Source organism: Rousettus aegyptiacus, unplaced genomic scaffold (assembly GCF_014176215.1).
Source record: "Rousettus aegyptiacus isolate mRouAeg1 unplaced genomic scaffold, mRouAeg1.p scaffold_m13_p_10, whole genome shotgun sequence".
In the NCBI taxonomy this organism is placed as follows: Eukaryota; Metazoa; Chordata; class Mammalia; order Chiroptera; family Pteropodidae; genus Rousettus; species Rousettus aegyptiacus.
In genome coordinates, this window is record NW_023416285.1 from 27,265,944 (window position 1) to 27,279,479 (window position 13,536).

Below are 13,536 nucleotides of genomic sequence, written 5' to 3' on the forward strand. Positions count from 1 at the left end.
AAAACCAGTAAGTAGAAACAGAAGCCTTCTTTAACATTATTTATTTATATTTCATAGGAGAGAAGCATTCAAGAAGTCAGGATAGATGATTTTTTGCAGATGCCACTTGAGTATTCAAGTGGAGTGGAGGCAGGAGATGGGATGTTGTTTAAAATGTAGGAAGGGCTATTTCTCCCACTGTCCTTTTTCTGTTCCTACTTCTCCTCTGAAGGTGAATAATTTTCAGGTACTGCTGCTAACTTTGAACTCAGGAACCTCAGCACCCATTCCTAAACCAACTCACCTACCACTCTGATAAGTTAACATATTCCTCCTAAATATGGTTTACATTATCTTCATGTAATTTTTTTTCTCTTTCATTTTTCTGCAATTCTTGCTTCCTCCTCCCTTTCTTATCTGTATTTGACATCTCTCTCCTCTTCCATTGCAAACTACTGATATTATTTCAATCTTTCCTCTGTCCCTGGGGTGTCTCCCCTTTAGTGAAATACTCCTCTACAATTAGTCACTATGAATGAGGGGGAAGCAAATTAACGGTACTGCTGGAATGTTCCAGGCCAGGTAAGAAGCTTTAAATGAGGTGAACAAGGACGCCTACCTGCTTATGTTGAGCTTTTGTTTACCCACAGCCATGATGGACTCCAAACAGATGATCGTCACCTTGGCTCTCTTTGGCATGACTCAGAGTAGAATAAGTTCTGCTGGGAACATGAGTCTGAGAAGCACTGACTTTCATAGCAGCTTTGCTCCATGTTCTGTGACCAAAAACTGTAGTCTGGGCTGCAGTTGTCACCTCCATGGCTTCATGCGTCAAGGGGGCAAGAGATAACCCTGCAGGTCCAGGTGCTGGACACTCCAGGTTATCCACACAACAGGCTGAGCAAGAAGCATGTGAAACAGGAGGTCAAGAAAGCCCTGGCACATCACTTTGCGCAAGAGGGTCTCCATCTTGCACTGCTGGTCCAGAGAGCAGACATGCATGCCTCTTTGTGAACAGGAGGTGTCTTCCCCAGTCCAGGAGATCCAGGTAATATAAAAAGCCTATTACACTAATGCCATTATTCCCATTTGGAAGACATTCCTAATAGAAAATTATCCTAATAAAAAATAACCATGAAAAAGCTGGTTAAAAGAGTAGTTGAAAGCATATTTAAAACAAGTCATTTAAAACAAGTGCTGGTCACACAGAAGTAGTTGGTAAAAATTACTTGATTTTCCCATGAATAGTCATTTTTTACAAATTTTTTAGAGGAATTTAGTCATTTTATAACTAAGTCATTGAAAAAAATAAGATACTAACCTTTTGAGGTTAACTAAGTCTCGAACTCCTAAGAGCTGTAAACCTGAATAAGTTTGTAAATGTGGTCCCCAGATTATCTGCATCAGAATAAACAAGGCCCCTTAAAAGTGAAGATTCATTCAAGCCCTACTGAAACAGTCTTAAGAGCTGAGCCTACATATCTGCATTTGCATTAACTTTCCATATATTTCTTAAAAAGTCAGGTTCTAGAACCACTGAACTAAAATACTGACTTGCATCCATTCAACATTAAGGAGACAATCTTTTATAGTTCACCAATACTGATTCAGTCATTGATCACTGCATTGAAAACCTGCACAGAGCTTAGTGATTGGTGAATAATATTTGAGTCCTGACATCAAAAAGCTTGAGTCTAAGAGAGACAAATAGATCAACAAGTATAAGACAATGCATTAAGTGGCAAAGTAGTGTGATATATGACTGGGGGAAATGAGACAGCACTGTAACTTACATCATGGCAAACATTTAGGAGAGACCTATGCTTTATTTACAGGAAAGAAATCAGGAATTTCAGAAGCTTTGTTTGCCTCATCAGCTGTAGGGTCAGAAAGTGCTCCATTCTAGCCATGAGAAGACCACAGAGACCTGTGCCACCTTTGTCTAGTGGTCCATCTCTGTTGTCTGTTAATTTACTATAAGTCGCTCAGTTGGAGGCTTATTCGGCTAGTAGTCTAGAAGAGAAGGTGGGGAGAGGGGAAAGGTCCAGGTATGGCCACGGCTACAAGATGGAGAAAGTAATACCTACAGGCATATATGAGCAAGGCCCACATACAACCAACAATTCCTGGAAACTACTCATTGAGCTGCTCCATTCTATTTAATTTCTTGATTCTCTAGTCTGGGGCCACTCAAATTTAACTGCTGGACTTGACTATTATTACTCTGTAGCCTTGTTGAATCACTGAGCTCAGAGAAGTTATCTCTATTAGAAGCTTCATAAGTAAGTAAACTACAAGGAGAATAGACAACAAACATTTTTCTTGCAAGATGAATTTGTATAAATGCTACTCTCTTTTGGGTCCAATCTCTGATCATGCTGATGCAGAATCTGTTATACTTGGAAAGATAGTATACTTTGCTTTAAAGAAAAAATGTGTTTTCCTTTCACTAGTAAAGGCATAAGATTGCTCTAAATGACAGATCCACTTTTTTTTTTTTTTTTTAGTAATTGTGCATGTTTCTAAAAATGGAAAGAAACATACATGTAATCATAAGAAACTAGTGGAAAAATTAGGGTGACAAGAGTATAAAAAATAATCCTCATCATCCAACTCCTGAAAAATCAAGGACATGCTGTATAAAAGCAAAGAAAAAGAGATGATTGCAATTAAGAAACAATGTGGAATCTAAGAAAGTCCATAAACCTTCCCCAAACTATTAAAGTCTGCAGTTCAACAATATTTCTGGTGAGAAATCAAGGGAAACATGTAGATTTCCATCAGTATAATTTTTAAATAGTTTTAAAAATTCATTTAAAGCTACTATTAAATAAACATTTAGCTTAAGCTATATAGATAAATGTAATTCAGTAAATTTAGTAAACGCATTAACAAATATTTCTCAAAACTAACTTGACTTTCTTTTGTCTCTAAATTTTTCTCTATGCTGGTCCTATCCTGAACCACAAAGAGTATGTAAATGGCATACATTTTGAAAACAGATTTTTCCAGTTTTAAGATTTAGAACAATATTGCAATTTCCTAATTTCTTGTTATAGAAATGTGAGTTTGATTCATATATGTCTCTGATCTTTTTAAATGGTATCTGGCATACAGCTTTCTCTTAAGTCTGCCTTCCTTAGGGCAGTGTCCAATTCAGGAGTTGAAGGCAATGAGGAGATGGGCTAGGGCCAAACTCAGATCTATAATTTTTTTTTTTTTGAATGCAAATAACTTCTCTGCAAAGAGAACTCAGTGGCCAAGGCTTAGTAACCTGAGGGGGCCAAAACCCCAGGGAGGCACTGCAGACCTATTTTGGGCTTCTGCTATGACCTTTGGTTGAAGATCACCTAAGCACAGGCGGGCTGTTTATGACCTTCTTCCTGAAGGTGACTCAGATACTGGTGGCAGCCATCTGGATGTTCTCACAGATTGAGAGCAGCTGCAGAATGTCTGAATATTCAACAAGACCCACAGCTGTTAGGAAGGAGCAAGGGGTTGTTAAAGTCCTCTTGTTGCAGACACGCCCTGGATTTTTTTCCCCCTGGCTTGTGCAAAATGGGAAACAGAACATCTGCCTTCATCCTCTTCCTTTCCACTTTTCTGGGGGCGCTGATGCCTGCCATGGAAGGAGTCTGTAAGGTCAATGCTAGACAAGTGACCTCTTCTTTCCTGTACTTCCCCGTTGTCTCTGAATCTCTCAATTTGTGTTCTAATATTTTACAGAGGCATTATAGGCTGCCAGCTGTGACAACTGAAACTCTTTCCTAAGTGATCCTTTTTTCTTTATTTATGTTAGGCCTTCATTAATTTACAGCAAAATGGTAGAGATGTCAGTGAGTCACGCCCCCAAATTGGGAAATAAAGGGAATGATTCATCTGAATGTTATCTGTATGCCATTTAAATGTTTAAAAAATCCACAAATGGCTCAGAGTAGATATAATAAAGTCACCTTAAGAAAGTGCTAGCATACAGCCAAATGATACTAAGAATTGAATCCAGCAATTGATGAAAGTCCTTATTCTTTCTACTATCATGGTATCATGTATTTTTACTGTATACAATGAGGCTTCAAACATGTAGTTTTTGATTGAGAATAAACAATTTAACTGTTGATGTTATAGGTGGACGTGTATCCACAAGACTCAGAAAGGCCAATACAAGGCCTGAAAATACTAAACAAAGATCATCAGCAGCTTAGTTGTTTGACAGAATTTGGTTAAAAAATAAGCCTTGTTACAATTCTAGGTATATGACTATAAATGTTACTAAGACTTTCTTGGCTTCAGTTCCTCACTTATAGAACAGAGATAATTTTACTTATGTAAAAGAGTCCTGAGGGTTATATTTAATAAATGTAATATTGTGCATGGCTTATGGTGGATTCACAGTGGGTTCACAGAAAATTACTGCTATCGTTATTGTTTTTATTGTTATCATCCCTACCCAGATTGTGATGAGTACCATTCAAATGGCCTCCTAGACATACGCAACATGTTACAGAGGTTAAGAGCATAGGTTCTGGAGTAATTATACCTGTGTTCAAGTCCCTACTTAGCAACTTACTTGCTTTGTGACCTCGGGTGAGTAACTTCAATCTCCTCGTTGGCAAATTGGGAAAGATAATAGTGTCTACTGGGTTACTTTTTGGATTAATGCCATGTTCACATAATAGTAAATTAACTCAGGCATTGGCACATGACAAGCACATTAACACTAAATATTTGCTATGGCCATTATTATTTTATTGTTAGAATCTGTCTTATCCTAAAATTAGGACATATTATTTATAGCCTTCTTTGAGATTATTTTGCAAGGCTTCAGAAGAGAGTAAGAGTGAAATCTAACTTACGTGGCCCTGATTTACATTTATAACTATAAGAACTTCCTTGTTAATTCAGAATAAAACCTGGGAAGAAAATTCCCTGGCTCAGTAAAGTTAAACTGAGAAGCCCCAATTTAGTGGGAAGGACATGGGCCTGGCAGTCCAGGGACCTCAGTTACAGGCCCAGGCCTGCCAACAATCAGCTAACTATGTGGCTTTGGCCAAGCCATTTAACATCACAAGGCCTCAATATCATCATCTGTAAAATAAGGCAATTTGGACAGATGATCTCTAAGTTTGAAAATTCTGTGAATCTGATCTAATGAGGCTTTATCATTCAGCTTTGGCTCTCTGAGAAGGAAAATGTGGTGTTTTAAGTGGGAAGAAAGTAAGGGAATAGCATAAAATATAAAGAATGGTCCTTATTGTCCTCCTGCTCCATGATAATTTTTTTTCTCAGTTGATGTAATCGTTGGCTTTTTTAAAAGTTTCCCCCTAAAAAGTCCAGATGCTATGATTTCATCAACCACAAACAAATGGGGCAGGGCTGGTGAGGTCCTGGGAAAATGAACATAATTCCTGGAAAACAAAGTTTATATCCTAACTAGTTGTCCCAAAAGGACTAGATGGACTCATACCCATTAGCAGTCTGAAACCAAACAATTCATGATTGATTGTAAATTTTCCATCTAGCTTAGTACTGTATTTAAATTATTAACATCAGATAACTTACATTAACTTATCTTGTTCTTGGATTTTTATGTGAGGTATCAATCAACTGTGATTATTCTTTCTCTAGGTCTATAGAGAACACGTTTGGCCACTAACATGATGACTATACACCAAGCGACACAACTTTCAAATATTCAACTATTTTCCGGCCAAAAATCAACCTAAAGATTATAAGCTAAATCAACCATTCTGTTCCATTTTTGGCAGTTATTCAAAAGTGCAATTTCTCTCACAGTTCAGGACATGAGCATCCTTTCATAAATAATTATCAACATGTAAAAACTTCCCAATGGCTGAACACATGGACTAGTAAGTGGTGTTGAGCTTACAAATCTATTATCCTTAAGTGCTTAATTTTCCCTGAATCATATTATACTTTAAAGTGCATGTTGGAGATATACAGAGAATGTATTACTGTTACAATATAGAAAACCAGGTACTAAAGACATATTGTGAAAGTTATAACAATAAAGCAATAAGTACTAACCTAGCAAGAGAAGAATTCTATGTTAAATATACAACTTATGGAAGGACCACTTGAGCTGAACAGTTTATTTTGCACAAATTTTTATTATAGTGATGTTTTTAAAATATTTAATGATAAATATGGCCCATGCATCCACCAATCCTGAGAGGTTGGATTTTGGGGTAGCACTCAAATGGTTAAGGGCAGTAACTATTTGTTAACTTGTATTTGATGTTTCAATATTATGACAATCAATATAAACACATCAATAATGGGTGAATATCAGATCTAGCTCTGAATTTGTAAATAGCTCAAGAATTAATTTATTCATAGAACCTAGATCTGATATATTTCACGCTTCATTAATTTTTCAACAATTTGTATTAATTTGCTAGGGTTGCCATAACTAAGTACCACTAACTGGGTGGCTTAAGCTACAGAACTTTATTGTCTCTCAGTTCTGAAGGCCGGAAGCCTGGAACAGATAGATATTAGCAGGGTTATCTCCTTCTGAGGGCTGTGAGTGATGGATCTGTCCAAGGATTCTCTCCTTGGTTTATGGATGGCCATCTTGATAGTCACATGGTGTTCTCCCTGTATTCATGCCTTTGTCCAAATTTCTGTTCATAATGAATTAGAGGCCCACCCTATGTCCTTATCTGAACTAATTACATCTGCAACAACCCTCTGACTCCTCTCTCATAAAAAATGTGTTACAATATACTGAATATATGATAAACTCTGAAGAGGTCTGCTAATTTCACTGTTATTATTAGCTAAAATGTGATATTGACATTATATGTATAATGAGATTTACACAAAAGGTATATTTTTTAAAAGTTGGGTTAAAGTTTTGCTAATTTATGTTTTAAAGGTATATAAAAATATACCAATTAAAGCATCTCTTTGAGAAAGTCTTGTGAAGATTATAGTCTTTCTGTTGAAATAATTATTCTCATATACTAATCTTGGAATTTCAATTCAGATTTTCTTGAAAGGAGGGCATTTTTAGAATTAGAAATTATTCTATGGCACTGACAAATTTTTAACAGGTATGAGGAAAACTTTTGGAGCTATTCCTTGAGAGAGTCCCTCAAATACAAAATAGAAAGTGCAGAATACAAGCAAATCCATGAAAATGAGCTATAGAAGAAAACAGAAGTTTTACAGAAAAGTACAATTTGGTGTACCAAAGATTAAGTTTCAAAACTGAAGACTAAAATCAAATAAAACTCTAAATCTTCTATTTGCGATAATGGTAAGGGTCTAAATTCAAAATTAATGCAAAAGATATTGAATTTACAATGTGCTAGAAGCTTTGATATATAAAGGTATAGATTCTGCCTTCGAAGAGCTCATGGTCAAGTTATAGAGATGGATGTGTAAATAAAAAGCTCTGATAAAATACAAAATAAAAAATAAAAAGCCAGACCGTATTAGGAGTTATAATTGGTAACCACTATCTCAAGATGTTTCTAATTTTAAATATATTATCCTACAATTCCTGTATTTTCATATTAAATTACATGTCCTAATTCTTCCTCCCTTCCCTTTTTTCTCCCTCCCTTTCTCCCTCTTTCCCTCCCTTTCTTTCATGATTTTCAGTTTTTCAATATCATAAATAATAATCATATATTCATTATATACATTGAAAAGTTTCCCAAATTATCTTTCAATTTTTTCAAGATTTTTTAAGACCAGAGTTTATACTAATACCTCTCTCTATGGGTTTGTATTCAACCTCTCAATGCATCGGATTCTTCATATCATAATGGAGATAACAATAGTTATCTCCCACAAAGCATCATGGTGAGCTTCAAAAGAGATAAAGATGTAAAGTGCTTACTATAATATCTGGCACTAAATATTAGTTTATCTTTCTTTCTTCTGATTATTGGAGGCCCTGGTTTATTCCTTAGCATTTCATATTTTTCAAAACTGTAGCAGCTTTGGAAATATTTTGGTAATGAGAGTATTTGGAATGGAGGGAATGTTATTTTACTGTCATATTGTCATGATTTCATATAACCGGAAATATTCAAAAGTTAAATGATTATTTCTAGATGCCTTTCATATTGCATGACCAATTTGCCACATGCTGTTACTTCTGCTTTATATCAGCTTATTTTCACCAATCAAAAAAGAATTTATTACATAACCAACTTCTGCATATTACTAAACAAAGGAACACCAGTCTTCAGTGTTTTTCAACCACATTAGAGGAAGTCATCTGATAAATTGTTTGACTGTCTAGTAAAGGGGATTCGAATCACAGTAATATTTTGTAGTTGTTCCAAATAACCAAATGTATTTTGATCTTAGTTTTTTCCATTACACGTTATCTGATTAAAAATAAATTGTAACCCAATTATGTAATTATAAATCCTTAGAAGATGCTTTTAGTGATAATACATCATTCCTACAAAAGAAAAAAAAAAGATATGACAATTCCCTTGGCCAAGTTTCTTTGACTCGAAAGATTTCAGCAGTTCTAACAGATTCAGGTAGACAGGCAAATATAAATGATTGAGGAATGTTGTAAATGTAAATACATTAGTCCTTCCGCAATCGTGGGGGATATATTCCAAGACCCCCAGTGGGTGCCTGAAACCATGAGTTCCGAATCTCATATATACCATGTTTTTTTCTACACATATATACATATGATAAAGTTTAATTCGTAAATTAGGCACAATAAGAAATTATCTACTAATAAAATAGAACAATCATAATAATATCCTATAATAAACAGTAATGTGAATGTGGTTTTTCTCTCAAAATGTACTCTATTGTAGTCACCTTTCTTTTTGTGATGTGAGATGATACAAGACCCACATGAGGTGAATGACACAGACCTTTTCCGAACAACCAGTGTTGACTGCAGGTAGCTGAAACCACGGAAGGCAAAACCGCAGATAACAGGGGACTACTGTATATAATATGCAGCACTGATAATATGCAATTTTGAGTTTGTGTATACAAAAATTGTAACGGCAAAATAAAGTGAAGAACTAAAGCCTTTTTTTAAAAAAGAAAGTCCACATTTCTACATTCGCTTATATTATTTGACTCCATCTTCACTTCCCATTACATATATCAGCTTTTAGAAACACAATGACATACAGATCTGTTGACTGTCTATGTTGGATCAAAATAACTTCTTTGCTCATTTTTGAGAAATATAGTCCAAGAAAATAGCCACTTAACTTCTCTCAGGAACTTCTGGGACATGCTTGGGAGAATTATATGGCCATCCTTTTAATCCATGCAAAAAAAATAGAAGAGTCTGGGTTCAATGAAGATGAATACTTACATCAGGTCCCTGATACACTGCCAACCCTATTAAATTCTATTCAGCAGAGATGTATTTTCCAGTATAAAAAAGAAAAGTCACTTAATAAAGAAAAATAATCTCAGAATTATGCAAGTTATGAGAAAATTGTTACCGACTTCTTACCTTTATAGAAAATTCAGATAAAAGGAAAATAGCAATGGGTTTTAATGTCGGAAACCTGGTTTCAAAAGTGCCTTTGTAAGAGTGAATGTGGATAGTGAGAATTCCCATATCCTGTCAGTGAGAGTGTACACTGGTAAAACCACTTTAGAAATCACCCAAAGGTCCATTCACAGTAGAATGGATAAGCAAATTGTGGTATATTCACACAATAGAATGCTCTCCAGTAATGAGAATGAACGATCTACAACTGCATGTAACAATATCAATGAACTGCCCGAATATAATGTTGAAAGAAGTCAAACATGAGTACATGCTACATATGTATTGTAACAAACTGATATTAAACATTTGAGTACCTTTTTCCTATATTCTTGCCATCAGTGTTATCATCTTAAACATCTATTGTTAATATCAGTTTGATAAATGTAAACTCATATCTTACTGTTACCTTAACGTGCACTTCCTAGATTACTACTGAATAGAAGCATTTTTTTAAAAGTGTGTTGGGCATTAAGACTTGCTCTTCTATGAATTGCTCATTCACATTTTGTCCTTTTTGTCATTTTTCTATTGGATTATTTATCATGAAGATTTTTCCTTGACTAAACTTTTCAGACAGGCTCTTAAATCTTCCCCTAGGCCCATTTGTACCTTGTAAAATCTAATTTAGCAAGATCCCTGCTACGTAAATTTAATCCTCATTATTCTAATTGGGTTTCTCATCCTCTATTATCTCTCCAGGTGATGTCTGATGACCCTAGCCTGTCTTCAGCCAAGATCCTGTTAGGTCAGTTTAGCCAGACTCTCCCTGACCCTTGATGCTTCCGCTTAGCAATTTTCCATGCACAGATCCCCACCCTGCTCCTTGGCTATAAATTCCCACTTGCCCATGCTGTATTTGGAGTTGGGCCCAATCTCTCTACCCATTGTAAAATCCCATTGCAGTGGTTCCTACACCTATCTTGATAGAACTGAACTACCATCAGGTCTGCCTTACCATTTTAAACAAGTGTCACTGAATATTTTTTCTTCGACACTTCCTGCTTGGCAAATTGGAAGAGCTCTATGCATATTGTAGATATTAGCTCCTCTATCTGTCCTTCACGATGCGATTTTCTTTAATTCTAGTATTTAACTTTGTGGTAATTACTGCCAAACTAAATTCGTGAATTTCCTTATAGTCAGATGTTTCTATGCACGTGATAAAGGACAGAGTTTTAGTTTCATTTCCTTTCAGATATGCAACCAATTGTATTTGCTCTATTTATTAAATAATTCATCCTATTTTCTGGCTACTCTCAGGCATATGTGTATATGGTCTGAAATTATATATATATAATTTCAAAAAGTTATTTTATAGTGTATTTTTTGAATCACAAATGACATTTGTGGACAGCATGTTTCTCCATCATATAGTTATTACTACTGTATTTCTTGCATTTTTTCCTTAGTTTTGAGTTGATAAAGTTGTCATAACTCAATTTAGCTCCTTGATAATTTGGATGTTCTATTCTAATTCACATCCATTTAGGATTATTTCCTTGTTCCTGAATTCAGAATCAAATGCATACTTTCCTATTACTGTTTGGTAGCAAGGTAGCAAATATTTCCCTAATCAAGAACTTTTGCTCCTGACTGCATCATCCCCTCAACTATTAAAATAAAACCTTTAGAACACTTTCGTCTCTTCCCTGTCCTTTCTCTTTCCCTCATCCTCCCTAGGGAAGAGTTCCTTGGAATGCTTTGTTTTCCCATATTACCAGATTTTGCTAAGATAGTTAACAATTCGATTTCCATTTACAGATTGCCCTGTTTCAAAGGTCCTCTTCTAGCATTTACATCGAGTGTGCCTGATAGTTTATCATTATCTCTTATAACTTATTATATAAATATGAGTAAGTCCATTCCTCACCACTGTTTTCTCTCTTCATCTTCCCCTATCTTTCTGGTCAGTGTATTTTCCTAATATACTATGAATTCTAGCGTAATATCCAAGAGGCATTGAATATGCTCTTTCATGTCCCATTATACAAGAGCAATCTGAGCTACTCATAATAATCAGCATAGTGGATGTAAGGAATTCATTCGTTATCGTCAATAATGGAATAGTTGAATCATAAGAACGGTGAGGCACTGACGTGAACATGTTGTGCTGTGCTCAAGCCAAAGCTGAGTTGTTCAGCTTTTTCTGGATGACAGTCCATGTGTATCCACTGGATAAACCATTATTGGAGACAATTACGACTTGCAACAAAAGACCCATGTGCCCAGAATTAGCTCTGGGAAAAACAAAGGTGGAGAATATTCATCTTTGGTATCTTGTCACCTTTTCCATTAGTCTAGAATTTGCAATCTTCCCTCATGTCCCTTTGGATGTGCAATCTGTATGCTATTCTCACCTGGAAGACAAAAATTTCTACTGAACTTTATATTTTAAAGTGTTTTTGAATAAAGTATTGGAAGATAGCATACTTGGTATTTTTGTGCAGCTAGGGTTAGAGTCTTAAGCACATATCATCTTGGGGCATTAGTGATTCACCTCAACTGCTACCAGGTCTGACCCTTACCAGGTTTATTCTTCTAGTTATATTACCTCGATTAGCAATCTCAGACTTATCGTATCGAAATTTTTTTGCAAAAAGCTAATGTTATAAGCAGTATTTGTTTTCTACATTCTCAAACTTTATTTTAAAAATAAGGTTTTTTTTTTTCACAAGCATCTGAAGTTTTTGTTTTCAGTTCATGTGTTGTTTTAACAAAAAATGTACTTTTAATATAAAAGCTGAAGGCTGTGAAAAAAAAGTTATATCTACCCAAATCATTCTCTTTTGCTAAACTTACAGAAAGTGACTTTTAGTTTGCCTTTCTCATGACTCTTTTTCAAAGAGAAATCAAATTGTAGTTTTGGTTGACTCATGCACTGTTCTTTCCAAGTTCCCCAGGTGTGAAAAGTTGAGTGGGTTTTAAATTAACAAGTATCAGCCAAATATGTAATCTTAGGGCTGAAAGGTTAAGTGGATGCACATACTGAGAGCATTTTTCTACTGAGATATGATATTCTAATGAAGCAATTTACAAAAACATGTAAAACTTTGTCAGAGCAGCCTTGGTATGAAGGGTCATCACATAAATGTCATTGTGGAAATGAGCAGACATTAATAATTGCTATTTGAACAATTCAGTAGGTATTACATTACAATAGGAAAGGCAAGAAGAGGGGTTAGCCCCTTCATTAGAGTGGATTATTATTTTTTTCCTTGACAATTATTGAGATCCAGGCTTGTTTCTACTGCTGTTGCTAAGGATAATGGCCCGATAGTAAGGAAATGTTGATAGATATAAAATAGCGCACCATATTTTACTAAAACATTTAGAGAACTGGGTATAGTGTGCCTTAGGAGGGGGGTGGGAGTAAGGCAGAAGGGAAAAAAAAAAAAAACAGGAATACACAAGGGTGAAAATATATAATATTCAGTAATTAATTCGCACTGAAATTCCAGATGGATCACTTTGAAACCAATGATTATTTCATTGTTCTGTGTCTTTTCTCCAATTGTTTTTTGGAGTTATACTCCTATGAATTATTTGTTAAGATTTATCTAAAGGAAAAACTATAACTGTAAAAAGTATGATATGCAAGAATGTATAAGTGAATAACCCTTTTCCATTCCAACAAGTTGCTATTTAAAGATCCATTTCTGTATAGAGGCATATTAGCCATCAGCAACTAACATTTTCATTATTGCAAATTTTATGGTTATCATCCAAGTAGTACTACAAATGGGGTATTAACTGTAAAGAGTTGTTCCTGGTTAAAATTATATCTACCTATATCTATCTATCTATCTATCTATCTATCTATCTATCTATCTATCTAATCATCTATCTATCTATCTATCTATCTATCTATCTATCTATCTATCTTCTATCTATCTTCTCCCTCTCTCTCCCTTCCTCCCTCCCATCTGCAATTTTGTGACTTCCTTTATAGGCTGGCTCTTGGGATGAACTGTCCAGCAAAGGAAGAGATACTGCATCTGGTATAGAGGAACAATCTGTTAAAAGACAGGGTCACA

At 35.2% G+C, this 13,536-nt stretch overlaps 1 protein-coding gene across 1 annotated transcript; it reads left to right on the forward strand.

Moving 5' to 3' along the window:
* The first annotated feature begins 595 nt into the window (after positions 1-595).
* Positions 596-9,414, forward strand: GIMD1 (GIMAP family P-loop NTPase domain containing 1). Its single transcript, XM_016160826.2, is given in 4 exon segments — positions 596-818; positions 821-975; positions 977-1,027; positions 9,220-9,414. Coding segments are annotated over 4 exon segments (615 nt in total). The 5' UTR covers positions 596-604.
* The last annotated feature ends 4,122 nt before the right edge of the window (positions 9,415-13,536 follow it).